Source organism: Hevea brasiliensis, chromosome 9 (assembly GCF_030052815.1).
Source record: "Hevea brasiliensis isolate MT/VB/25A 57/8 chromosome 9, ASM3005281v1, whole genome shotgun sequence".
NCBI lineage: Eukaryota > Viridiplantae > Streptophyta > Magnoliopsida > Malpighiales > Euphorbiaceae > Hevea > Hevea brasiliensis.
This window is the reverse complement of record NC_079501.1, coordinates 15175116-15200519: the sequence shown is the minus strand read 5'-3', so window position 1 is coordinate 15200519 and position 25404 is coordinate 15175116. Positions and strand designations below refer to the sequence as shown.

At 30.2% G+C, this 25404-nt stretch overlaps 3 protein-coding genes across 3 annotated transcripts; 2 read left to right on the top strand and 1 right to left on the bottom strand.

The window, feature by feature from the left end:
- The first annotated feature begins 16140 nt into the window (after positions 1-16140).
- LOC131182816 (F-box protein SKIP23-like) lies at positions 16141-16956 on the top strand. The gene has a single exon (XM_058152132.1). The coding sequence runs from the start codon at positions 16141-16143 to the stop codon at positions 16954-16956; it is 816 nt and encodes a 271-aa protein (XP_058008115.1).
- Positions 16957-18875: 1919 nt separating this feature from the next.
- On the top strand, positions 18876-22430 carry LOC131169109 (putative F-box protein At1g65770). Its single transcript, XM_058153114.1, has 2 exons — positions 18876-20119; positions 22140-22430. The coding sequence occupies exon 1, from the start codon at positions 18933-18935 to the stop codon at positions 20094-20096; it is 1164 nt and encodes a 387-aa protein (XP_058009097.1). The 5' UTR covers positions 18876-18932; the 3' UTR covers positions 20097-20119; positions 22140-22430.
- Positions 22431-22941: 511 nt separating this feature from the next.
- LOC110647863 (pentatricopeptide repeat-containing protein At3g14580, mitochondrial) lies at positions 22942-24815 on the bottom strand. Its single transcript, XM_058153113.1, has one exon. The coding sequence runs from the start codon at positions 24779-24781 to the stop codon at positions 23531-23533; it is 1251 nt and encodes a 416-aa protein (XP_058009096.1). The 5' UTR covers positions 24782-24815; the 3' UTR covers positions 22942-23530.
- Positions 24816-25404: the final 589 nt, after the last annotated feature.

The following is a 25404-nucleotide window of genomic DNA, read 5'->3' as shown; positions in this document are numbered from 1 at the left end:
TAGTTAGGGTTACTACAGGGCTCGGGAGCTTTAGGTTGGCCCAGGTCCTAGTGCCCGTTCGGCCCATAGGTTGGGTCGTGACAGAAGGTTTGAAATACAACTTGTTAAGTGTAAGCTAACTTTGTGATAAAGGTTTTTAGGTAAAGTTTACTTCTTCTCATTGCACAATTAGTAACTTAAATAATGACACATTATTCATTGCCAATAGATCTAATAATGTTTACTTGCTTGACATGAATAACATTGAAACTAATTATGGTACATGTCTAGTATCTTTTGATAATATTAGTTACTTATGGCTTAAAAGATTAGGACATGCAAGCATGCACACACTTTCAAAATTATCTAAGAAAGAACTTGTTAAAGGTCTCCCTAAGATTAACTATGAAAATGAATTTCAATGTAGGGCATGTGCACTAGGAAAGCATACTAGAGCATCTTTTAAATCTAAAAATGTTGTTTCCACTACTAGGCCATTAGAATTGCTTCATCTTGATTTGTTTGGATTCGTGTCTCCTGCTAGTCTTGGTGGGAAGACATATGCTTTAGTTATTGTTGATGACTATTCAAGATATACATGGACATTCTTCCTTGCTCATAAAGATGAAACTTTTGAGAAATTCACTTCTTTTAGTAAAATGGTTCAAAATGAAAAAGGCTTTTGCATCACATCTATGAGGGGTGATCATGGAACCGAATTTGATAATCATTTATTTGAAAAATATTGTGATAAACATGGAATTAATCATAATTTTTCAGCTCCTAGAACTCCACAATAAAATGGGGTTGTAGAAAGGAAAAATATGACTTTGCAAGAAATGACTAGAATCATGTTGAATGAAAATAATTTGCCAAAGTATTTTTGGGCTGAAGCTATTAACACTTATTGCTATGTTTTGAATATAATTTTAATCAAACCAATTTTGAAAAAGACCCCCTATGCGCTTTGGAAAGGAAGAAAACCAAATATTTCATATTTTAGAGCATTTGGATGTAAGTGTTATATCTTAAATAACAAGAAGGATAACTTAGATAAATTTGATACTAAATCCGATGAAAGAATCTTTCTTGGGTACTCAACAAAGAGTAAAGCATATCGGGTGTTTAATAGAAGAACACTAGTTATTGAGGAAACTATTCATGTTTTGTTTGATGAGGCTAACCCTTCTATTAGAAGGAAAGATATTTTTTATGATAATAATGAGCAGGTGTTTGAAAAAGAAAATGTAAAATCAAGTCAAGAAATAGAACAAAATGATGACAAAGTTGAAGAAACTCAAGGAGATACCACAACAGAAGTCCATAATGCCAACAATGATCAAATTAATGAAAAAATGTCAAATCTGGAAGAATTACAAGTGTATGAACCCCAACATGAAGATTTACCTAAAGAATAGAGATTCCATAGAAATCATCCCAAAGAAGATATCATTGATGATCCATCTCAAAATATTATGACTAGAACACAATTGAGAAAATATTTTTGTAATGTTGCCTTTGTTTTACAAATTGAACATAAATGTTTTGAAGAAGTTCAAAATGATGAGAGTTGGATTCTTGCCATGCAAGAAGAACTTAATCAATTTGAGAGAAACAATGTTTGGAATTTGGTTTCTAAACCAAAAAATCATTCAATTATTGGAACTAAATAGGTTTTTAGAAAAAAATGGATGAAAAAGGCGATGTTATTAGAAAAAAAGTTAGACTAGTGGCTCAAGGCTATAACCAAGAGAAAGGTATTGATTTTCATGAAATATTTGCTCCGGTTGCTAGAATTGAAGCTATTAGAATATTGTGTGCCTTTGCATGTTACAAGAATTTTATGCTTTATCAAATGGATGTTAAAAGTGTATTTTTAAATGGTTATATTGATGAGGAAGTGTATGTTGCACAACCTCCAGGCTTTGAAAATCTTGAGCATCCAAATTATATTTATAAACTTACTGAAGCCTTATATGGTTTAAAATAATCTCCTAGAGCATGGTATGAAAGGCTTAGTAAATTTCTTTTACAAAATGATTTTCAAAGAGGCAAAGTGGACACAAGACTTTTTTGTTAAAAAACATCATAATGATATGCTCATTGTGCAAATATATGTTGATGATATAATTTTTGGTGCTACTAAAGAATCTATTTGTAAGAAATTTTCTAAAATTATGCAGAATGAATTTGAAATGAGCATGATGGGGGAGCTCACATTCTTCCTTGGACTTTAAATTAAGCAAATGAAAGATGACATCTTCATAAATCAATCAAAGTACATCAAGGATATGCTGAAGAAATTTAAAATAGAAGATTTGAAGAGCATTGGCACTTCTATGAGTTCAACAATTAAAATAGACAATGATGAAAAAGGTAAAGAAGTAGATACAAAATTTTATAGAGGTATGATTGGCTCTCTCTTGTAACTTACTGCGTCTAGACTAGACATACATTTTAGTATTTGCTTGTGTGTAAGATTTCAAACATGTCCAAAAGAATCCCATCTAAGTACAGTTAAAAGAATTTTAAAATACCTCATTAGTACACACTCAGTTAGTCTATGGTATCCAAAATGTGAATTATTCAATCTTGTTGGTTATAGTGATTCAAATTTTACTGGTAGTATGTTGGATAGAAAAAGTACATTAGGTACTTGTCAATTTCTTGGTTTTGCACTAGTTTCTTAGCATAGTAAGGAACAAACTTCAGTGGCTCTATTTACAGCTGAGGCTGAATATATAGCTGCTAGTAGTTATGTTGCTCAAATTTTATGGATAAAATAATAATTGGAAGATTTTGTTTAAAATATAATCATGTTCCAATTAGGCGTGACAACACAAGTGCCATAAATTTGATCAAAAATCCAGTCCAACATTCAAGAACAAAACATATTGAGATTAGACATCATTTTATTAAGGATCATGTTCAAAATGGAGATATCAAAATTGAATTTGTTGCTTCTGAAAATCATCTTATAGATATTTTTATAAAACCACTCAATGAGGAAACTTTTTGCAAAATTAAAAGGAAAATTGGCATGAGTGAATGACTTGCTTGAAAATTAATTCATATAGATTTAATATTTTTGCATATTGTCTAATTTTTGAGTGATTTGTTGTGATATTAATTTGCTAAGATAATTCTATATAACAGTAGCTAACTTAATTTTGTATTTGTGAAAATTAGTTTACTAAGTTGTATGCTACTGTTGCGTGCCTAAAATTAGTTTGCTATGTCTTGTGCTGTTCAAATTTTAAGTTTAAACGTGTCTGTGCATGGGAATCTTTGCTCATCAATCAATGCACTTAACCATTCAATTCTTTTGTTGTCTTATATATATATATATATATATATATATATATATATATATATATATATATATATATTAAAAATAAATAAATACTAAAAATAAAATAAAATAAAATAAAATAAATAAGAAGAAGGAAAGCGAGGGACTCAAGAAAAATAGATTTTACATCTTCTCAAATATGCCCACTGCTACACGAAATTGTAGCCTGCCCGCAATTTTTTTTTCTCTCTCTCGCCATACCCAACTCCTTCCTCAGCCTCTCATCATTTCTCGGTGCTAATCTTACCCATTTTCTGCTTTCAATTTTTTTTTTTGCACCAATCCTTGTTCTTATTTCTCAAGCGCCTCTCCTTCTCAAATTGTCCTTTAAACCCTAATCCTCCATTCATTCCTCATTGCGCTAGAACCCATTTTAAATTCCCGATTCCTCACTGCTTCTGGTTCGCCATCTATGGCTCACACCAAATGTAAAACCCCAGCCGCAGCCTCGTCGTCCTCCTCTTCATCTGAAGAAATCCCAGTTGCTGCCTTAAAGAAGAAATTAAAAGAAAAGAGGAAAATACCAGAAATTGATTCCAATGATGCATCATCTGATTCATCTGAAGAAGTTAAGCTTGCGGTCATGGTACAAGAAAAGAGAAAGGGAAGGAAAGTGTGTGGGATCGACATTCAGCGTGAACAGATTGCTTCAAAATCCTCTGGTTTTCTTGTTGACAAAGCGTTACTAGACTGTACGTTCATAAAGAAGGAAAATTTTGATCAGTTTGATTTTCTATTTAAGGAACTATTTGAATTTCAAGAATGGTTGACTGTATGTGAATGCACAGATGTTTACTATCCTAGACTAGTCTAAGAATTTTATAAAACTTTAGAAGTTATTGATGAAGAAGACAGATTTAAGGTTTCTTTGAATGATAAAATGTATATGGTCTCTGTATATTTGATTGCCAAAGCCTTAAAATTGCCTAATGAAGGGAATAGGATTTCTGCTCATCGTGATATTGCTAGAGTTCCACGTTTTAATTTAACTAAATTTGAGAGTGAAGTCTGTCCTGCCAACACCCACATCAGTGAAAAATCCACTAGCACTAAGGCTCTTCAGCACATTAAGATTATTCACAGTATGGTGAATTATGTATTTTGTCCTAAATCTGGGAGCTATGGATATTTGAGTTATTTGGACATGTGCATTATGTGGCATATTGTTAATAAAGTGAGAATGAATTTGGCCTATTTGATTTTCAAAAATATGTATAAAGCCTATGGAATTCTCAAATTACCATATGCGCATCTTTTGACTGCATTGTTTAGAGAGCTGGATATAGATGTCTCTAAGGAAAGTTCTAGGGCATATTTAATTGTGCTTAGAGAAATTCATTCTGATAATAATGGTAGAAAGAAGCATTTTGAAAAAGGTAGATCTTCTAAAGCCAAAGTTGATTCTGATTTCAAAAATAAAATTATGAGTGAGGTTCAAGGATTGAAAAAATTTATTAATGAGAAATTCAATGCATCTAATCAGTCTCTTGAATTTCTGAGGAAATTTGTGGATATTGTTGATTACAAAGTGAATCATTTACTTACTCAAAATGAGGATTTAAAGAAACTGATTGCAGATCTTAAGTAGGCCCAGGGAAATGATTTTGCAACTAGAGTTGAAACTGATGCACATGCAGGTGATCCTTCTACTCATGATGGTAGTGCTTTTGATCATGGTAGTGTTGAGTGTGGAGGCACTGGGCTTGGTGAGTCTACTGCTGCTGTTGAGCATGATAGTGAACAGGTCATAGAACTTGTAGTTGAACCTACTGTTGAACTTAGAAGTGAACAAGTTATAGAACCTGTAGTTGAGTCTATACAGAAGAATGGTGATTCTCTAAAGGATCAGCACGAGAGTGCTCCACCTGAAATTCCTGTAGTTGCAGCTCCTTAAGCTAAGAGTAGCCAGAAAAGAGTTAAGTCTATAGTGACAAATCCATACCAAAGTCTGTTTGCTGCTCTCCAAAGTCAATCTGATGAGGATGAATCACAGGAGCATGATTCTCATGATACTTTGGTTGTCCAGGTTTCTCAGGCACCTGTTGCCAAACCTTCCAATAAGAAGATAGTGCCTTCCAAAGCTATTCGAATGAGCAAAAGATTTAATGTTTAGATACTGACCTACTCTTTTAGTTTACTAATATGTTTTTTACTATTAGATGGTTTTTCAATTTGCTATTGTTCACTCTACTGTTTTTCAGTTTGTGCTTACTTGGTTCTTTTTGGATTAATATCTCCTGTTTCCTTTTTGGCTGATGACAAAAAGGGGGAGAATGGATGTGTACTTATGTTTTGTGGGAGAATGGATGTGTGCTTATGTTGATGTGTGTGTGTGCAAATTATTTTGAGAATGGATGTATGCTTATGTTTTAGAAGTGTGTATGCAGACTATTGTAGTTTATGTGTGCAAACTATTAAGTTTAACATTTTGCATATTGAAATTGTGGGCATCTTATGAATATTTCTTTTGTAGCATAAATTCAGGGGGAGTTTTGTATAGCTATTAATACTTTTATTTTTTTTCAACTTGTGTGCATATATTTAGGGGGAGTAATTCTCACATACTGACATGCTTGGTTATACATAAACTTACGCACACTTTTATTTATTCTTGATTAATGATTCAATTGAGTTTTGTCATCATCAAAAAGAGGGAGATTGTTGATCCTGTGTAGCTCAAAATGAGTATTGATTTTGATGATAACAAAACTCAACTAGAATATATCTTACTCAATTTCAAGTGATATGTAGATTCTTTCTCTTATTCATGAAGAATCTTTAAAGTTGCATCTAAGGAGGAAGGGCACTCAAAGGCATCTAAAGATGAATCTAAGTTGAGAAAGAACAAGATTATGAAAGCTAAGACTCAAGTTGAAGGTATGAAAATCATAGAGTTAGGAATTGAGTCTTAGGATTTGTGTAAAAAGAATAGATGGAAGTTTTAGTCAATTGAAGCTCAAAAATAATTTCTCTTTCAATTACTTTATAAAATTTTCTCTCATCATGATCTTAGATATTGCTATTGGAATATATATTTATCTTAAGGTCTAAATTAGATTTTTAAAAATTACAATTTGAAATAGGCAACTGGTAAATTAGTTTGCTAACTTATTTGCTAAAATATTAGTTTGCTAATGTTTTTGCTAAAATTATAGTTTGCTAACTAGTTTGCTACTGTTGCAACAAATTTCATTAGTTTGCTACTGTTGCAAAAAATTTTATTAGTTTGCTAAATGATTAGAGTTACTCTACTTCGTGCAAAAAGATAAAATAATAGCTATTTTGCCTAGAACAGAGTATGTAACGTTCCAAAAAAGTTTCAAACAGTCTAAAATAATTTGGGACTATAAGTACACTTTCTTTACTTCATTTTACACTTAATGAAAGCTTACAATTGCAACTCCAATTTTGATTTTTCATTTATTGCTTTCATTCAAGAGCTTTAAAGTGTTTGAGCTACCATTGGCAAATTAACTCATCTCTTCTTTATAGTTTGATTTGTATTGTGTGAGAGTGAGTGTTAAAATATTAAATTGCATTTAAGAGAGGTTGTACAAGCACCTTTTGAAGCTTGTGAGTATGAGTGCTTGAGATAGCATTGTTAAGGTTTCAAGCTATCTTTATAAAGGCTTGGTGTTGAAGAATTTGTAAAGGGTTTTTGGTCTCTTGCCTTTAAAAGAGCAAATAGTGGAGAGAAGACTCAAAGAGGGTTCTTTGAGAGAGTGGATATAGTCTAGTTAAGCTGAACCACTATAAAAATTATTGTGTTTGATTTCTCTAACTCTAATCTCTTTAATTTTGTGTAATTTACTATCCATGCATGATATTTTATGTTGAGAGATATTAATGATAGATTGAGTTGATATATTTGAAGATATATTGATTAGATTGAGAAATTAGTTGAATATTTTATGATGCATGTTGTGTTAGAAATTACTATAAATGTTGATAGAGACTTGAATTACAATTTAGGAACACATCATTGAAACACATATCACTTTCACTATATATAAGAACACCTAGTTAAATTAAATCACAATTTTTTATTAGGCTAAAAGTAAGGGTCGAAAAATTATTTAAAGTCCAATTCACCCATCTCTTGGACTATTTTGGGAAAACACTATGCATCTTACAAAGTGACAATAATTGAAAGTTGCTGGAGGGATAGGTCAGCCACTTGCACTTCTAATCAAGATGTACCCTTTAGTTTCAGCATTATACATGCATGATATAGCAAATGTCAAGGGAGTTGCGACTGACCTTACTCTAAGACACCCTTCTCAAGCTAAATCCTCAAGTCTCCACCATAACAAAGAGCAATTAATTGCTATATGGAGAAGCATAACCCTTCAGCAAAAAAAGAACTTTGAAACTCTTTATTATTCACAAATGCTATTAGAAACAAAAGCAAACCCGTAAAGGAGTTGAATATTCGGATCAGCACTGAATCATGCAGGGTTGAACATAAAAAGCTTTTGAGCTGTCCCTATGCCATGTCCAAAAACATGATACTGATAGTAACCAAAATTCGATTATCTGGCCGAGTCTTGGCGATCAAATTGGAATCCTCACTTTGAGGGGCTACGGCAAACTAGCCTGTAGCAAAGATGGTGAACTTGCAACGATAATTGAAGGCGCGTTTGGAGAAATCGAAGGCTACGAGGTGAGTTGCGCATGGAGGAGAAGTAAAGGGGAAGAAAGGGAGGTTTTAATTGTGAGATGTGAATGAGAGGAAAGTTGTGGCCATGTCAAAGCCACTAACGTGTGAGCTGCATTTTTGAATTGAAAGAGAAGCCAAGAGGGAAGATGATAATGATGAATGAAAAGCTCAATTTTAATTTTGAGTTAATTTTTATTTTTTTAAGATTTTTTTTTGTAAATAGTTATATTAGATAATATTCGACTCATCGTGAGTTAAATTAAAATATAAATTATAATAATTGATCTAATTGACCTTAACTAAATTATGAAGGGTGCATTGTATTATAAATTAATTTACACTTGAATTATAATCCTTTTCTCTCATAATATATATATTAAAAATTAAATAGTTAATTATAATTATTAACTCCGTGCAATTTGTTATTCTTTGATTACCCTTTTTTCTTTAACCCATTCTTTGTTTACCCTTTTAGTTTCATAAATTTACAAATGGAATGCCCTTAAAAATATAACAAAAATATCCATCTATTATAGGATGACAATATGTTCAATATTGACTTAATTAAATTTTAAGAAAATAAATTTAAATAATATATAATCGTATTTAAAATATTTTACTTTTAAAAAATACATTCATTATGAGTTTAAATTGAATTTTAATTTTATATTTTAAATATTTAATTATAATTATAATTATAATTATTTAAGTCATTTATATAAACAATAAATTAAATATAAGATATTTATTTTTATAATAATATTTATAAATTTTATATAATATATTTTAAATAAATAAAATTTAATATTTTACAAAATTATTAAAATTTTAAAATAGAAATTATTTATAAAAAATATTTTTATATAAATTATTAATTAAAATACATAAAATTAGATATATTTATTTATTTTTTAAATAATAAATATTAAATTTAAAATAAATTCAAATAATTAAGCATAAATTATAATCTGATTTAACTGCGGTAAATGTTAAGGTCAAATTTGTCATTATGAACAAATGCATCTTAGCCTCCAGTTGCTCTCCACGTGTCCTTCGTTGAACCACCTTTTACACTAGCAGTCTGGCACAAATACCCTCTTACCTTCACTTGGGCTTTTGTGCTTTTCCACTTTCAGTCGCCAGGAATTCAAGCTCACCCCAGTGGGCTAGTCTCGGAATCGATCTCTTGTCCAAGATCGCCAAATGCCTTGATACTAGCGTCGACATTCTCTGTTTTCGGGCCGTTTGCTACTTGTGGCGGTCATCGATCCCTCCTCCTCCCAAAATCCCATCTCCATGCCCATCTCTTAAGCTCCCTTTCCCCATAGGCCCCAACCCATATCTCAATCCCAACCGCCGCGGCTACTTTTTGCTCATAGAGTCCACCATTTACGCCCTCCAACCTCTCACCAAAATCTCTGACTCCTGTAAGACCACCAAAACCTGGCTAATCAAGATTGAAGAGTCAAAATCAGGTAAGGTGATTCTCAGAGACCCACTTTCCCGATTTCCATTTAAGAATCTTAACAAGAATTTGCCCAAGGTTTTGTACTTACTGGATTACAGAGTTGACGAGATAAGCAAGGCTCATGGGCTGAAGTTTGTTGAGCAAGGGAAAGCCCCTGAGCTTGACTTTAATGAACTCAAGTCTACTACTATGATCAAGAAAGTTGTTACTTCTTCGAATTTAGATAAGATTGGAGATGGTTTTGCGATAATGGCGTTGCATACTGCTGGAAAATTGGGGGTATGGAGGATGGGAGACACGGAATGGCACAATATCAATGATAATCGCGAGCGATCTCATTATTATGATATTGTTTATCATAAGGGGAAATTTTATGCTCTTGATTTCACTGGATTGGTTGTGTCAGTTGATCCTGCTACATTGAAACTTACCGAATTTTCTCCTGTAATGTATGGCTCTTGCTATGGATATGGTGGTCAGGATAAGTATTTGGTGAAGTCTTTTGGGGATCTGTTGCGGATTGATAAGTACCGTCTTGATGATTTTGACCTTTGTGTTTATTCGTCGGATTCTGATGATAACTGTCCTGTTCCAATGATATTCTACAAGCTGGATGAAGAGAAGCATGACTGGGTTCAGATGGAAGGATTGGATAATCGTGTGCTGTTTGTTGGTGATGATGTCTCGTTCTCTATTTTAGCGAAAGGTTTTCATGGGTGCAAGAAGAATTGCGTCTATTATCATGATTATTCATTCTCTGAAGAAAATGATGATCACCCTGCGTTTGATGCTGGTATTTTTTCCTTGGAGGATGGTACTTATGGTCCTTTGGCTAAGTTTCCTGGCTATTCTAAGATTTTCTGGCCTCCTCCAACACGGCTGAAATCGAAACCTCGTGAGCTCCCACGTCAAAAGGGAGTGTTGTTCTAACTTCAGATGTGTTAATTTCTTGATGCTGAAATTCTTTTGTGAGATTAATATTATGTTGTGGCTTTGAAATTCATTGGGATATTTGGTGAGACTTGAATTTGAGATTTTATAGCTATAGAGACCACGTTAGTACTACTAAGCAATAATTCATTGGTTTTATTATCATATTTTGGTTGGTTTTTTAAATCTTTGTTCTATTGTCTCTAACTTTGGTTGAGACAATGCTATTCCTGAGGAGATCTCTTGTTCTATTTAAGTAGAGTACGCATCACTCGTTCATGTAAATTGTAATAATAGCAAAACTCGATAATTCTTTTTGTTTAGCAACTTTCTGTTGCTTTCTTTAGTTATTTATTGAAAAAAAAAATTAAAGAGAGAATGATGGTGGTTTTTAACAAATTTTACGGAAGTTTAACTCTATGTTCGGAAACAAATTTTAGGCAGAAAAGGAGATGGAATGAGAGAAAACTAGAGGAATTAAAAAGATAAAGATGTCATAGGGATGAATTAGTAATTTAGTACGGGAGAAAATCAGAGAGATTTAGCATTAAGTTCCACATCACCCCTCCTTGACGAGGGAAAAATTACTCAAATGATGAAAGATTTTTGTCGGTTACCGACATTACTAACAATATACGTGCTAAGTGCCTGTTTGATTTTTCATTTGGACACAGCAGATAACTGTTTGTTAATAGTTATTACTATTAGCTAATAATTATTATTGTTAGTTGATGATTGTTAATTTATGTTAAGTATTTGATAAAATTATATGTTGATATATAAACTTATTAACAAGGGTATATATTATATAATTTGTTTTATTATTGAAATAAATATAAAATTATAAATTTATTATATTATATTATTTATTTTATTATTAAATTAAATATATAATTATTAAATTAATATATTATATCATTTATCATATTATTAAAATAAAAAAATAATTAACTTTTTTGAAAAAATAATTAAATAATTTTAAAAATATAAATAAAATAATTATTATTGTTAATAAAGAAAAAATTTATAATTAATTTTAATTTTTTAGATATAAATAAATATTTTATATTTTATGTTATTAATAAAAAATATTTTAATTAAGTTGAAATGTGTTAATTAAAATATTAAAATTATAAATAAAAAATATAAAAATATTAATATTATTAATTTTTGAGTTAAATAAAAAAAGATAATATAGCTAAAATAAAAAATCAAATCAAACCAGCTATCAGTTATCAGCTAACGAGAAACAGTTCAAAGAATAGAGTTGATACAAACTGCAGCAGTTGATAGGTACTATATCAGTTACCCATCAGCTGTCAGTTTTATTTTCTTAAACTTACCAAACACTCTAATTTATTTATTTGGGTATCTATCAATTATTAACTGTATGCACAACAGGTGAATCAAATACCCTAAAGAATGATGGATTGGCATTTATATTGTAGGAAAAAAATTATAGACCCTTTTTGTCATCAATAAATTTATCGATCACAAATTTCATCGGTAATTAGTGTTATTAAAGGCGTCATTCTCGGTCGCTAATACTATACTATAATGAAATTAGTGATAACATTACTGGCGGCACAGCTGCTGGTAATTATTGGTCAAAATTTTTTTGTCGCTTTTCACATTTTTAATTTAATTTAATTTTTTAATTTAATTTAATTTTTTAATTTATTTTATTTTAGTTTTTTAATTTAATTTTTTAAAATTTTTATTTTTTGAATTAATTAATTTAATTTAATTTATATTAATTTTATTTTTTAAAATTTAAATGAATTAAAAAAAAATTTGTGAGGTTCTCACATAATGGCTATGTCACATATTGACACAATCTTTTGTGATTTATTATTTATCGGAGGATTACTGATTGAATCATAATTGTAGAAAATTATCGATCACAAATTTGTAGTCAGTAATTTTTCATATTTTTAAATTTTATTTTTTAAGAAATTTTACTGATCTAAAATTTATTGCCAATAATTTTTTTTTTGTATTTTATAAGTATTATTTACTTCAAAAAATTTTACTGGCTACAAATTTATGGTTGATAAAAAATTTTCATTTACTTTAAGAAATTTTGCTAACAAAATCCTTGTGATTAGCAATTTTTTTTTTTGCATTTTAAAATTTTATTTTAATTTACTTAAAAATTTTATCAATGAAATCTTTTTATGGCCTGTTTGGCATTGCTGTTGAAAAAATCACATTTTTAAATATATTAGTTAGAGAGTGTTAAAAATAATTAAAAATTAAATTTGATTAGTTTTAGTCATAAGAACACTAAAATAATAAAACAGCTTCTTTCAAATTGTTTTTCTCAACGGCATTTAAAATAGTGCTTTTATTCAGAAAAGAAGTTTCAAGCTCTGAAACTCAATACCAAGCAGGGCTATAGTCGGTAAGGATTCCGCCGAAATTGTTGTTAGTACATTTTAATTCTTTAGGTATCTTTTTTATCAATAATATATGAAAAATTACTAAAAAAAAAATGTGTGATAAGAAATTGTAGGTTTTTTTTTTTTTGTTTTGTTGTAGCGGAATGGAATGTATAAATTTGCTTAGGGTCTGCTTAGTTTAATTATTAAATATAGCTGATAATTGTTAATTGAGAGCTGTTACTGATAGCTGGTAGCTAATTATAGCTGATTTTTGTAAAGTGTTTGGTAAAATTATGTATAGCTGTTACTATTGATATGTGAGATGATCAATAAGGGTATGTATTGTATAATTTATTTTATTATTAAAATAAATATAAAATTATAAATTTATTATATTATTTATTTTATTATTAAATTAAATATACAATTATCAAATTAATATATTAAATCATTTATTATATTATTAAAATAAAAATATAATTATTAATCTATTATATTATATTATTTATTTTATTATTAAAATAAAAAAATAATTATTTTTTTTTTAAATAATTAAATAATTTTAAAAATATAAAAAGATAATAAAGTAATTATTATTGTTGATAAAGAAAAAACTTATAATTAATTTTAAGTTTTTAGGTATAAATAAATATTTTTATATTTTATGTTATTAATAAAAAATATTTGAATAAAGGTGAAATATGTTAATTAAAATATTAAAATTATAAATGAAAAATATAAAAGTATTAATAATATTAATTTTCGAATTAAATAAGAAATGATAATATGGTCAAAATAAAAAATAAAATCAAATTAGCTATCAGCTGATGAGAAATAACCCTAAAAAATAAAGCTAATGTAAAGTGCAGTTGATGGGTATCATATCAGCTATCCATCAGTTATCAGCTTTATTTTTTTAAACTTATCAAACATTATAATTTACATGTTTGAGTATCTATCAGCTATCAGCTACACCAAATCAGTAAACCAAACACCCTTTAATTTGTCTGATTTGCACTAAATTTATTGAATTGTATTAACAAATCTATTATGTCATGATTGTGAGAACGTTGAATAATATTAATAATGTGTGTTTTCATCTTGATTGTCACAGATTACCTTTTGAAAAGGGTTTTTTAAAGAAGTTGGGCAAACCATGAATGCAGGCAAATCAAAGAAGTCACTGCTGAGTAGCTATATATAGTAGTAAGCCGTTGTCTCTCTCTCTTTTGTTCATCAACTGTGACTCTTGAGCATGTTTGGCTTTTATATAACTAGATGGAAATTAGCAAGCTAATGTGAATGGTCTAACGATATAATACCAATTATGCATGCTTTTGTTAAAAAGGTGGTGGTGGTGGTGGTGGTGGTGGTGTTTGGTTTTGAATTATATTTTTCCTTAATTATGTTTCATGCTCATGTTTATTGAATGTCAATTTAATTTTCCATTTCAAATTTTATGATTTGCAAGAGTCTTCTTGTACTGCTTGGAAGAATTGGAAAGCAGGGCTAAGCTACAAAACCCATTTTCCTTGTATTAAGAAGCGTATTGAATAAATGGTCCCTTTCCCCACAAGAGGCTTTCCATGTTGAGATTGTCTCATGGTTGAATAGAAAAGATGTGCCAAAGTTCAATTGATTCTGTTTCTCTTTCCAATATTGCATTATGATTTCTAACCGACAAATTCTCTCTGTATTTGTAAAATAATATTGAACCAGCCGTACAGAATTCATCCATTCTAATAAATGATCCACATAAAAAAAGGGGAATAAATGTTTTTGTTAACTTTAATTCATCTCATAAATTTATGTTGTATTTCTAGAAAGAATTTATTAATATTTATATATTTAATAAAAACAACTAATAATTCTCAATTATAAAAATATATATATTTACAAATTGAAAATAACAAAAAAAAAATGGTTGCATATATCTAGTAGCTAGTTAGTGATTTTAAAAAATACATAATTCCTTTCTTGAAAGAACAAAAAAAAGGAAATTAAGAAAATTTTGCTTCCTTTATCCCATAAATATAGGTTTTTTTTTTTAAAAAATTATATGCTACTTTTTTAATAATAATTTATTTATTAATTTATTAATATGTCTCTATTTAATATGCATTTAAAAGTAAAATTTATTAAGTTTAAGAAAAATCTAGTAATATAAATAATTTAATTTTTAATGAAACAACATGAGTTGAGAGTATATTAGAAACATAATAGATAAAATTTATTATTTTATTTTTTTAATTAATGTGAAATAAAAAAATATAAAATAGAAATTACGAACTCTTTTCTTAAATTTGGATAATTGTTACACACGATCACTTAATTTTATCAATATTTTTATTAAAGTTACTGAATTTTAATTTCTTTTTATGAAAATATAAAATTCACAAAAATTAAAATTTTTAAATTAATTTATTTACTTATCAATTATTTTATAAATATAATTACTATATTTTATTAATTTCATAAAAAAAATGCATAAAAAGCATTTCAGCTGCCTTCTTAGCTATCAAATCCCTTTTTTTTTCTCTATTTTTTTATCAGTAATCACTAATTAAGTAATTTTATTTATAAAATAATTAATAATATCATAAATTAATATTAAAATTTTTAATTTTCAATCACAATAATTTTTATAAAATAAAATTAAAATTATATAAATTTTATAAAAAAAATTAAAATTTAATAATTTTTATAAAAACACTGATAAAGTTGAGTGATAACTACTAGAGATAATAATGGATAAAATATTAGTAGAAATTTCCCTACCAAAATCAGAATATGATTAATATTTTTAAAACTCAAATCCGATTAAAATTTATTATCAATTGTCTGAATCCAATTATTATTACCTAAAAAATATTTTAATTCATTTAATTTTATATATTTTAATTAATAATTTATATAAAAAATATTTTTATTAATATTTATATTTTAAAATTTTAATAATTTCAAAATATTTAAAATCTATTTATATAAAATATTATTATAAAAATATATATATTTTATATTTAATTAAATATTTATATAAATAAATTCGATACTAAATACTAAACATATAAACTTTAAACTCTTCATGGTATTAAATTTCTGATCTTTTAAATTTAATTATTTATCACACAAACTCGTTTTAGAATTTAACTCAGCCTCTCTAATTATTCCTTAAATCTTAAATCTTAAATCTTATTGGCTGCATAATTTAAAAAAAAAAAAGTTAAAAAAAAAAACCAAACAATTGCACCGCCAAAAGGTCAAACTTCCCCTACGTTTCTCCCCTTTATAGAAGCGCCAACACAATAACGATAAGCGAAAAATCAGTGGTTCAAAGGTTTAGGATTTCTTGATCTCCAGAACGAAGATGGATAGGGTAGCTTGTAATTGGTCTGAACTTCCAAGGGATCTTATGGCTTTCAATCTGAATACGATGTTTAGGGTAAATAAAGTGATTGTTTACCCTGATTTTGCTTGGAATAAAATTGAAGATTGCACAGTTCTTGCGATCACTGAACATGGAAGAAAATCTGGACATGGAAGATTGTGTTATTGGAGATTTGGGGATGAGAATTGGACCATTGTAAATGGTGGGTTTTGTTATTACTGTGATATTATAGTTTATAAAGGGCAATTTTATGTTGTGGACAAATGGGGGATGCTTTCTGTGATTGATTTTTCATCCTCGAGGGCTAAAAAAATTGCAGCTCCATTATATCGTGAAGGTATTGAGAAGTTTTTAGTGGAATCATGCGGAGATCTTTATCTAGTAGATGGATTCGTTAAAGGAGAATGCGATCGTCAATCAAATGCTGAGACACAATGTATGGTGGTTGATTTCAGAGTTTATAAGCTGAATGAGGAAGAACATGATTGGGATCCCGTGAAAAGCATTGGAGATAGAATATTCTTTGTGGGTCACAGTTCTTTCTCTACTTCAGCTCAGGATTTTTCTGAACTAGAAGGAAATTGCATAATTTTCATTGACAAAACTATTTTACCAAAGAAAGGTGGGGGATTTGAAAGCTTTCATGATCAGTTCATGGGCGTGTTCAATTTAGTTGACGGCAGCATTGGGCGGCTAACATTTCCACTTCATAATAGACCTTATTCCCACATATTTGGGCCATCTCCAACCTGGATCAATTCAGATTCATCTTCATCTTCATCTTCATCTGGATGAACGAACGTAAATCTTGATCGAGATGTAAAAGGTTCAATTTCTTAACTTTCCATGATCCGAAGAAAATGAATGAGCTATACATAATTACATACATGTCTTTCTTTTCTTACCTAGCTTTACGAGTTATATTGCTGAAATATTAAGAATTCTGTTCATCTGTCAAACTTCTTCACATACATTTTCTTAAGTAATATTAAGGGTAGGTTATGTAATTTCAATTGGATCAGTATTCTCTTCAATAGTCTCAAATGGGTGTATATTTATATATATATGTATGACTGTGTTGTTTCCTAAGGATCAAGAAAGTTTTGCATGTTACAAATATCAATAGATAAATTGTCTATATATTAGGCCAACGAATTCTTACATTAGTATTTTTATTTGTCCAAATATATTATTAGAGCTATAATGAATTCATCAATTGAGCAATTTTCTCTCATACCTTTCTAGGGAGAGAATCTTCTCTCTAGCTTTTCTTAGTTTCTCTCGAGTTTGGTCGAGCGTCTTGCCTTCAGTAGGCTTCTCTGGCCCTTCAAGGGCGAGGGACGATATCTTCTCTTATCTAGCCATGGTTCTCCCTTCCCATTTTGGGTTGGATTGTTTTATAGTTTTTGTGTTTGGTTTTTTGGGTTGCAAATCTTGAAATTTATGGTGAGGCAGCATGCAGATGGACTAGTTTCCTGAGGCTAGAAGTTTCCTCTGCTTAATAGGAGTGGTTAGTCATTTGCTGAGGTCTTAAAGCTTTTTTCCTCTTTGTTGGAAGCTGACCCTTATCCTTTGTTTGGATCCTTAGAATCTGTTTACTTATGAACACTTTTCTGAAACAGATTTTTATTTTCTATTTTCTGTTTTATATGAAAATTATAATTTTATTTTTTTATAAAAAACAAAGAAAAACATGAAAAACGTATTCATGAAAATTATTTTTTAATTTAAAAAAAATAATTCATATCTTTTATAATTAAAAAATAGGTTATTATAAAAATATATTTAAAATTTTATTTTATTTTTAAAATTTTTAAAATTTATTATTAATTTATTTTATAATAATATAAATTTTTTTTATCATGGTAAATAAATATTTTTGAAATAATTATTTAATTTTAAAAATTAAAAAGTTATAACATAATTTTAGTTATATGAAAGTCATGGTTCTATTTACAAAAAATTGGAAAATAAAATTTTGTTATAAAGAAAACAATTTAAAACCGTTTTTCTAAATTTTAGTTAAATTTTAGAAAATTGGCCTTATTTGGAAAAATGGCATATATGATTTCGTGATTCTGTTTTCTAATTTTTTTAGAAAAATTTTTCATAAAATTATCGCAATTTTCAGCAAGTGAACAGACTATTAGATGTGTAGAGGGAATGAGGATGAATTGGAAAGAAAAGAAAAGAAATTTATTTTATATTATTTGAATATTTTATTAAAATAAAATCGAAATAAAATTTATTTTTTAATAAAATTACTTGTGTTTATAATTTTATTATTATATAATATTAAAAATATACAAATAATTTTAATATAAAATTCCCTTAATTTTCCTTCATTTACTTTAAATTTAAGAAAAATGTTTTGAGAAATTGAATTTTCATTCAATTTTTCTCTCTTTCTATTTTTTATTCAAACAAAAGAAGTTTAGAAATCATCTCTTTTGTTTCTTTTTTCTCTATTTCTTTCCTTTCAAATAAAGGGTTAAGTGGGCCAGATAGCAAGGAGCTCTGCTTGCATCATGAAACACTAGCGGGCTTACATCATAGAGATAGGGTTGTTGGAAAAAAATACAGCTAAATAGCTGGACGTTAACAAAGTCAACAAGGACAATCTACCCTCCAACAATGCTTTGTTTACTCGACGGAAAACGGTTGATCGAGTCAATACAAAAATTTATAGAACAGTCTCTGAAACCTCCACAAACCACCAACCAACATAAAGCTTCTACATCCAGCTGCTTTATCTGCCAATTTCTTCAAAGATGAGCAGGTGGACCGATCTTCCCAAGGAGCTTTTGGAAACTATCTCCAAATGCCTCGATTTTCGTGTCGATGTTCTCCGATTTCGCTCTGTCTGCACTTCCTGGCGATCCTCCGTTCCATTTCCTTCCTTTGATGAAGATATTCCTCCTCTCATCCTTAAACTTCCTATGCCCATCGGCGTCGATGCCGTTCTTTCTCAGGCCACCATTTGCAGAATGGAATTTTCCCGTCAGAGTAAAAATTCTTCTTCTTCCGAATCAAAGCCCAAGGCCTGGTTAACTAAAATTGGAGAGACCAAACTGGGTAAATTGAAGTTTTTTCATCCACTCTCAAATTCCCAAGTCAGGTACTCTCCAATCATGTTGAACTTGCTGGACTTCCGGTTTTTCGTGTTAAGTAAAGCTTTCATGCTTAAATCCCTATCTGGATTCTATCTTTTTGGGATAAATAAAGTTCTTTTATTTCCAAGTTCTGCTAGATATAGTGAACATGAGCTTTCCATTCTTGCCATTTACCACGAAGGAAAATTGGGTTATTGGAAATATGGAGATGAGAGTTGGACGCTTTTAGATGATAAGAATTTTCAATATGATGACATTATTGAATATAAGGGCCAATTTTATGTTGTTGATAGATGGGGTACAGTTTCTTGGATTGATTCGTCCTTGAAACTGATTCAGTATTCCCCTCCTTTGTTCGGTTGTGGTAGCCAGAAGAATTTGGTGGAGTCATGTGGGGATCTTTATGTAGTTGATAGATATCTTGATGGAGATAGGAGAACATGGAATGATTATGAGAATCTTGATGTTAGGCGTCTTAGTTTCTCTTTTCGTCGAAGGAGATACAGGATGTGTAGTCCTAAAGCTATTGCTTTCAGAATTCATAAGCTTGATGAAGAGTGGGGTACATGGGTTGATGTGAAATCATTGGGTGATAGAGCCTTTGTTTTGGGTGTGGATTGTTCTTTCTCCATATCATCTACTGATTTTTTGGGAGGTAAAGGGAACTGTGTTTACTTCACAGACGATGATGATGTTAAGGGAAAAGGATTAAAAAGTGATAGCATTTTCCTGTTCCGATTAGAGGATCACATCATTGAGAAAGTAACAACATTACCTGAGTACTCTGACGTATTCTGGCCACCCAAAATTTTCTCAGCATGACCAAATTTGGCCAGAAGTTTAATGTAAGTTCAGAATATTGTGATATTTCTATCTTATTTCAGTATGGTCTTATTGATCCCTTATAACTGGATTACTTTGTCCTAGCTACTGTGTCTTCAATCACATAAAAGAGCATCATTGTTCTTTTTGACTGTTCTTTTTTAACTTAGCAAATTGAAGGAAAATAATGTTCATTAAATGAATCCAAGACTTCAATGGAGATGATAAGCAGAATGTTAATTCTCAAGCAGAGATAAATTATAACACAAATCTCCTTTACTGTTTTGACGCTTTTGGAGTTCAAAAACTTGTATTATTTAACCTAGATTGATATATTATGTTTAGAAGTATCAATATCTAATAATTGAATTTGATTATTTAAGATTTCTTGTAAACTTTAATATTCAAAAGCTGTAGCTTTTCTATTTAAGATTCTATTTAAGAAACTATGAGTTTTCTTCTTAAATAGGGATTTTCTGCTTGTTTCTTATTTCTGTTAGGTTCAAATTTTCATATGCTGTGATGGTTTGGTGCATATGTATAGGTAAAGATAAAATTATTGTCTTGAAGGCTACTGTTAATCAGTGGCAGACTAAAAAATTTGGCAGGCAAGGGCAGCCAGAGTTTTATCAATTATATCGTAGTTAGATGAATGGAAGTTTTCTTGTTCGTAAAAATGTCCTATTAAAAGATATTAAAATGAATTCCACAAGCAAAAAGTAAAAGTTTTTTATTTTATTTTATTTTTATTTATTAACAGCATTCCTACCTAATCAGTAAGACATAGAGTTTGCTGACATATGACATGTCTATAAGCGTAAGTGCAGAATTTTGACAGTTAATCATTAAATATCATTTACCACCAAATTCAGGGAGGAAAGTCCGTGTTTTCTCTTGCATCTATTTAATCACAAAGGATGAATCTGTTTCAACAATTATGTCTGAACGACCCAAATAAAGTGTTCGCTCCACACCCATTTCATTGCATGCACCTCAGCCACAACCACAAGATATTTGGTCTGCTCCCTTTTTGACGCAGCAAGCATGACCTTTCCATTTCTATTGCGTGCAATGATACCAAACCCACACCCCAACCTTCAAATGTTGTGTCATCAATATTAATATTTGTTTGTGCACTAGATGGGGATTCCTGTTTCTCATTCACTCCACAATCTGAAGACAGCAGATACTAGTAGTGCTTCACAGTGTCTACATGTATGATGACTCCAGCTTTTCTCATGCTTTGCGTAAGACTGAAGGGTTTGTTTATTAATAAGAGTTGTATGCACCGGTTGTGACTAATAAGGAAGTTAGTCAGTCATTACATATATATATATATATATATATATATATATATATATATATATATATATATATATTTCGCTTTTCATTCTCAATTTCTAGTTCTTTTAATATGTTTCAGGATAGCCGAGCTCTGCCACTTGCCTATGTTCTCTGGCAAGATGTTGGGCTTTGAAATTTAGTCTTAGGCAGGGCAAGACTCTATAATAATGCGAGTACTCAGTTGCTTAGTAAAGTGGTAACTTTTGATAAGAAAATGATTATGTGTTATGTTTTGCTTGACAGATAAACAAGACTTAGTTGCTTAGTAAAGTGGTAACTTTTGATAAGAAAATGATTATATGTTAGGTTTTACTTGACAGATAGACAAGTTTAGGTGCTATCAATCCAGAAATTGTTATACAATGAGTTACATGTATCAGATTTTAGGCCTAATTATAAACATATACTACCTCTTACCAAGAAGGTCTGACTGAGAGATCAAGTTGGTGAATTGTTTTTCAAACTTTGAAATGAAATTCCGAAAGGCTCCTGACAGCAAGTGGATGTCACAAAAAAAAAAAGGGCAGTAACTAGAGAGTATTGCAATCCATTCCATTGCTTCTGGTGATGTTATAGAATTTATATTATTTGACATTGAGGATTGATAATTCCTGTATATATTTAATTTGTTTGATAATTCCTATATATTTTGCTAGTTATTATACTCATGCAATAATATTTTGCAATGATTTTCTATAGGTGACCTGTTAAAAGAGCTTTTCTGCAGTTATGAAGACGTAGGCTACTCCAACATGTAAATCTATCAGAATTTAGTTTCAGGCCCTCATGATCAACACCTTCCATCGCATTCTCTCTAGTGTAGTCAATGTTGGTACTTCAATCTTACATAAGCATGTGACTTGGGATGTTGATGAACCACATGAATTAAGGGATGTTTATGTACTATCAACGTGTTTACATAAGCAAGTGCACTGTTTATCTATTTTGTTAAATATAACTCTTATGGAAATTGGATTAGTTGTGAAGGAAGTTGTAGAACCAAGTTGCTGAAATAATTGCAAATTCACCATCTGCCTTTCGAAAACAAGAATGATTCAACTTGCGTCGTATTTAAGAACGGAGCTAGACTGGGAAGGTAAAAAGAAAAGCGAGGGCTTTGTCAATATTATGCAGCATCCATTTGAAATCTAGCTGTGATGTGTCTTAATTCACTGAAGTGGCGGTAGTGCATAGCTCAGGTTGGTGATTGGTGAAGCAACTACTTCTTTTGAGGTGCTTAAAATGGCAGGAGTAATGCAGGGACATCAAATCAAAGACAACCGTATCGGAATTTCAGAAACTCAGATAGGTATATGCAGGGACATCAAATCAAAGACAATTCTCAAACCAGCTCAAGAATTTTTGTCCTTTAATCAGATGATTCTCTCAAAGCATGTCCACCCCTACTAACATAATTCAAAAATCTAAACAATCAATGACGCTAGTCACCAACGCTTCCACTAACGCAAGATAAAGTCGAGCGCATATCATGCAGTGTTAATGACTAAGAAAAAACAAGCACCAATTAATACATTTTTCCTTTCGTTCAGAATACAAATATTGACTTGCAGGAGTCCTAGAGACCAAATTTACTTCTTGTCATGAACCGAATCATGATAAACATGTATAAACAATACGTGAGACACAAAAGTCAGAAGCTTGACGGAAGTTGCTCTTGAGCAACCATGTTGGACTACAATTCTGTATCTGCATGGACTCTCATAAAGTTGGTTAGCCATAGGATCCAAATAAAACAATAAAAACAGAATAACAACCGTTTCCAATTGATCACGGGCAATTCAGGTAGTTCCTTATTTAAGTAAAATGCACAAAATGTTTATGCATCAGGCGCAAACTCCACGTTCATGTACCTCGGCAAACATCTGATGGGGGAAATTGAGAAATTAGGAATCAGCTAGCGATAAGAAACTAGGATAGGAACCTGCACAAGGATATCACATCAAAGACAATCCTCAAATCAGCACACAGATTGTCGCCCTTTGGCTTGGAGGTTCTCTCAAACATGTTCTGGGAAACACTCCACATCTGGAAAACAGAATTTAATAATAAAAGGTTCAGGTTCCATGGTGCTAGCCACTGACAATTTGACTTATGTGGATGCAATTAGAAGCATTGGTCCCTGAAAATATGCTGCCTAGAACCTGCCTCCACATTCCCATTTTTGGGACAAAACCTTGCTTCACCATTTGCTTCAAAACCCAATCAACGTCTCTAATCAACTTCTCCTTGCAAAGCCCATGAATCAACTTCTTGTAGGAAACAAAACTAGGACTATTCCCCTCACAGATCATCATACTCATGAATTCTTTTGCCTCCTTAAACTTCTCGACATCAAGCAAACCATATAAAACCTCTTGATAAGACCCTAAATTTGGTTCACACCCCTTGAACTTCATTGTCTCCAGCAGCTCCATTCCCTCCTCAATCCTTCCTTGCTTCCTCAACCCTGAAATCAAGATATTGAAACTGATCGTATCCACATCAATACCCTCTATTTCCATTCTCTCAAGCAATCGAAATGCCTTGTTCACCTCCCCTTTTCCACATAAGTAATGCATCAAGGTTGAGAATGTTCTCACATTAGGCCTACACCTTTGTTTAGGAAATTCATCGAGCACGTAGAATGCTGCCTCCAAATCCCCATTTTCACATAACCCTTTAATGAGGATATTAAGACAACAAGTATCAATCTCTACACCCAACACTGGAGCTTTCACATATATCTCATGAACTACATTAAAAAGCTTTGCAGATACAAGCAAGTTCAACACAAGATTAAAAGTTTTCACAGTTGGCCAACAATTATAACCCTTTGGCATATCAAGAAGGGTTTCTATTGCTTTCTTGATTCGACCCGCTAAATGGCCATAAATCTTGATCACATTGTAAAAGAAATCATTTGACAAGCGGCAGGACTTTTCAAGTTTGATTCTTTGCATGATATCTTCAATGGCATCAAAGTTTTTAGCTTGTGCAAGCTGGTTCATGACAAGGGTGTAAATAACTTCATTAGGTTTGTAGTCTTTTCGCTTTGAATATTGATTCCAGACGGAGATCACTGAATTTGGGTCTTTAAGGTTTTGAAAAATGCTTAAAACTTCATTTGGAGACAGCCAATCCTTGTGGTTAAGCTTGTAGCGAGTATGAAGAGGATGTTGGGGTGACAATGAACAAGAAGAAGAAGGTACTGAAGAGAAGAAATTAAAAGAAGGGAATATAGCAATTATATTTTGAAGAGGGCGTCTTCGACGAGGTAGAAGACAGTGAGCGATTGAACATTGAGCTTTCTTACAGTGAGCAAGAAATGAAAGATCGTGCATTCTGCTATAGCTTGGGGCTAGAAGTAGATCTTGCAGTCATTATAAAGAAATCAAGGACCGATTACTGTTTATTAGCCTATGAAATTTGAAGAAATTAATCAATCAATTATTGTACAGAAATTATAAAATATTTTTGACGTATAAAAAATGATAAAATATTTAATTTAATTTCTATATTTATTAAAAAATTTAATTTAATTTATTTTTAATTTTTTATTTAATTTAATTTAAAATTTTCAATTTAATATCAATTTAGCAAAACAGATTTATTAACTAAATTTCTTTTTTTTATTTAAATTAAAAATTAAGAAGTAGAGTTTTTTAATTTTGAGACTAAATTTTTTTATTTCTTGGTTTAAGTTTAAAAATTAAGAAATTTAATTTTTTTTTTATTTTTTTATTTTTAAATTAAATTGAGTTTAAATTAAAAATTTTAAATTAAATTAGATAAAAAATTAAAAATAATTAAATCAAACTCTTCTTATAAGGGTTGAATCAAGCTTTAATTCATATAAAAATATAGTATTCTTGCTCATAAAAATAAGACTTTCTAGTTTCGGACTAGAAGTAGAACTTGCAGTCTTTATAAAGAAGTCAAGGATCGATTACTGTTTATTAGTCTA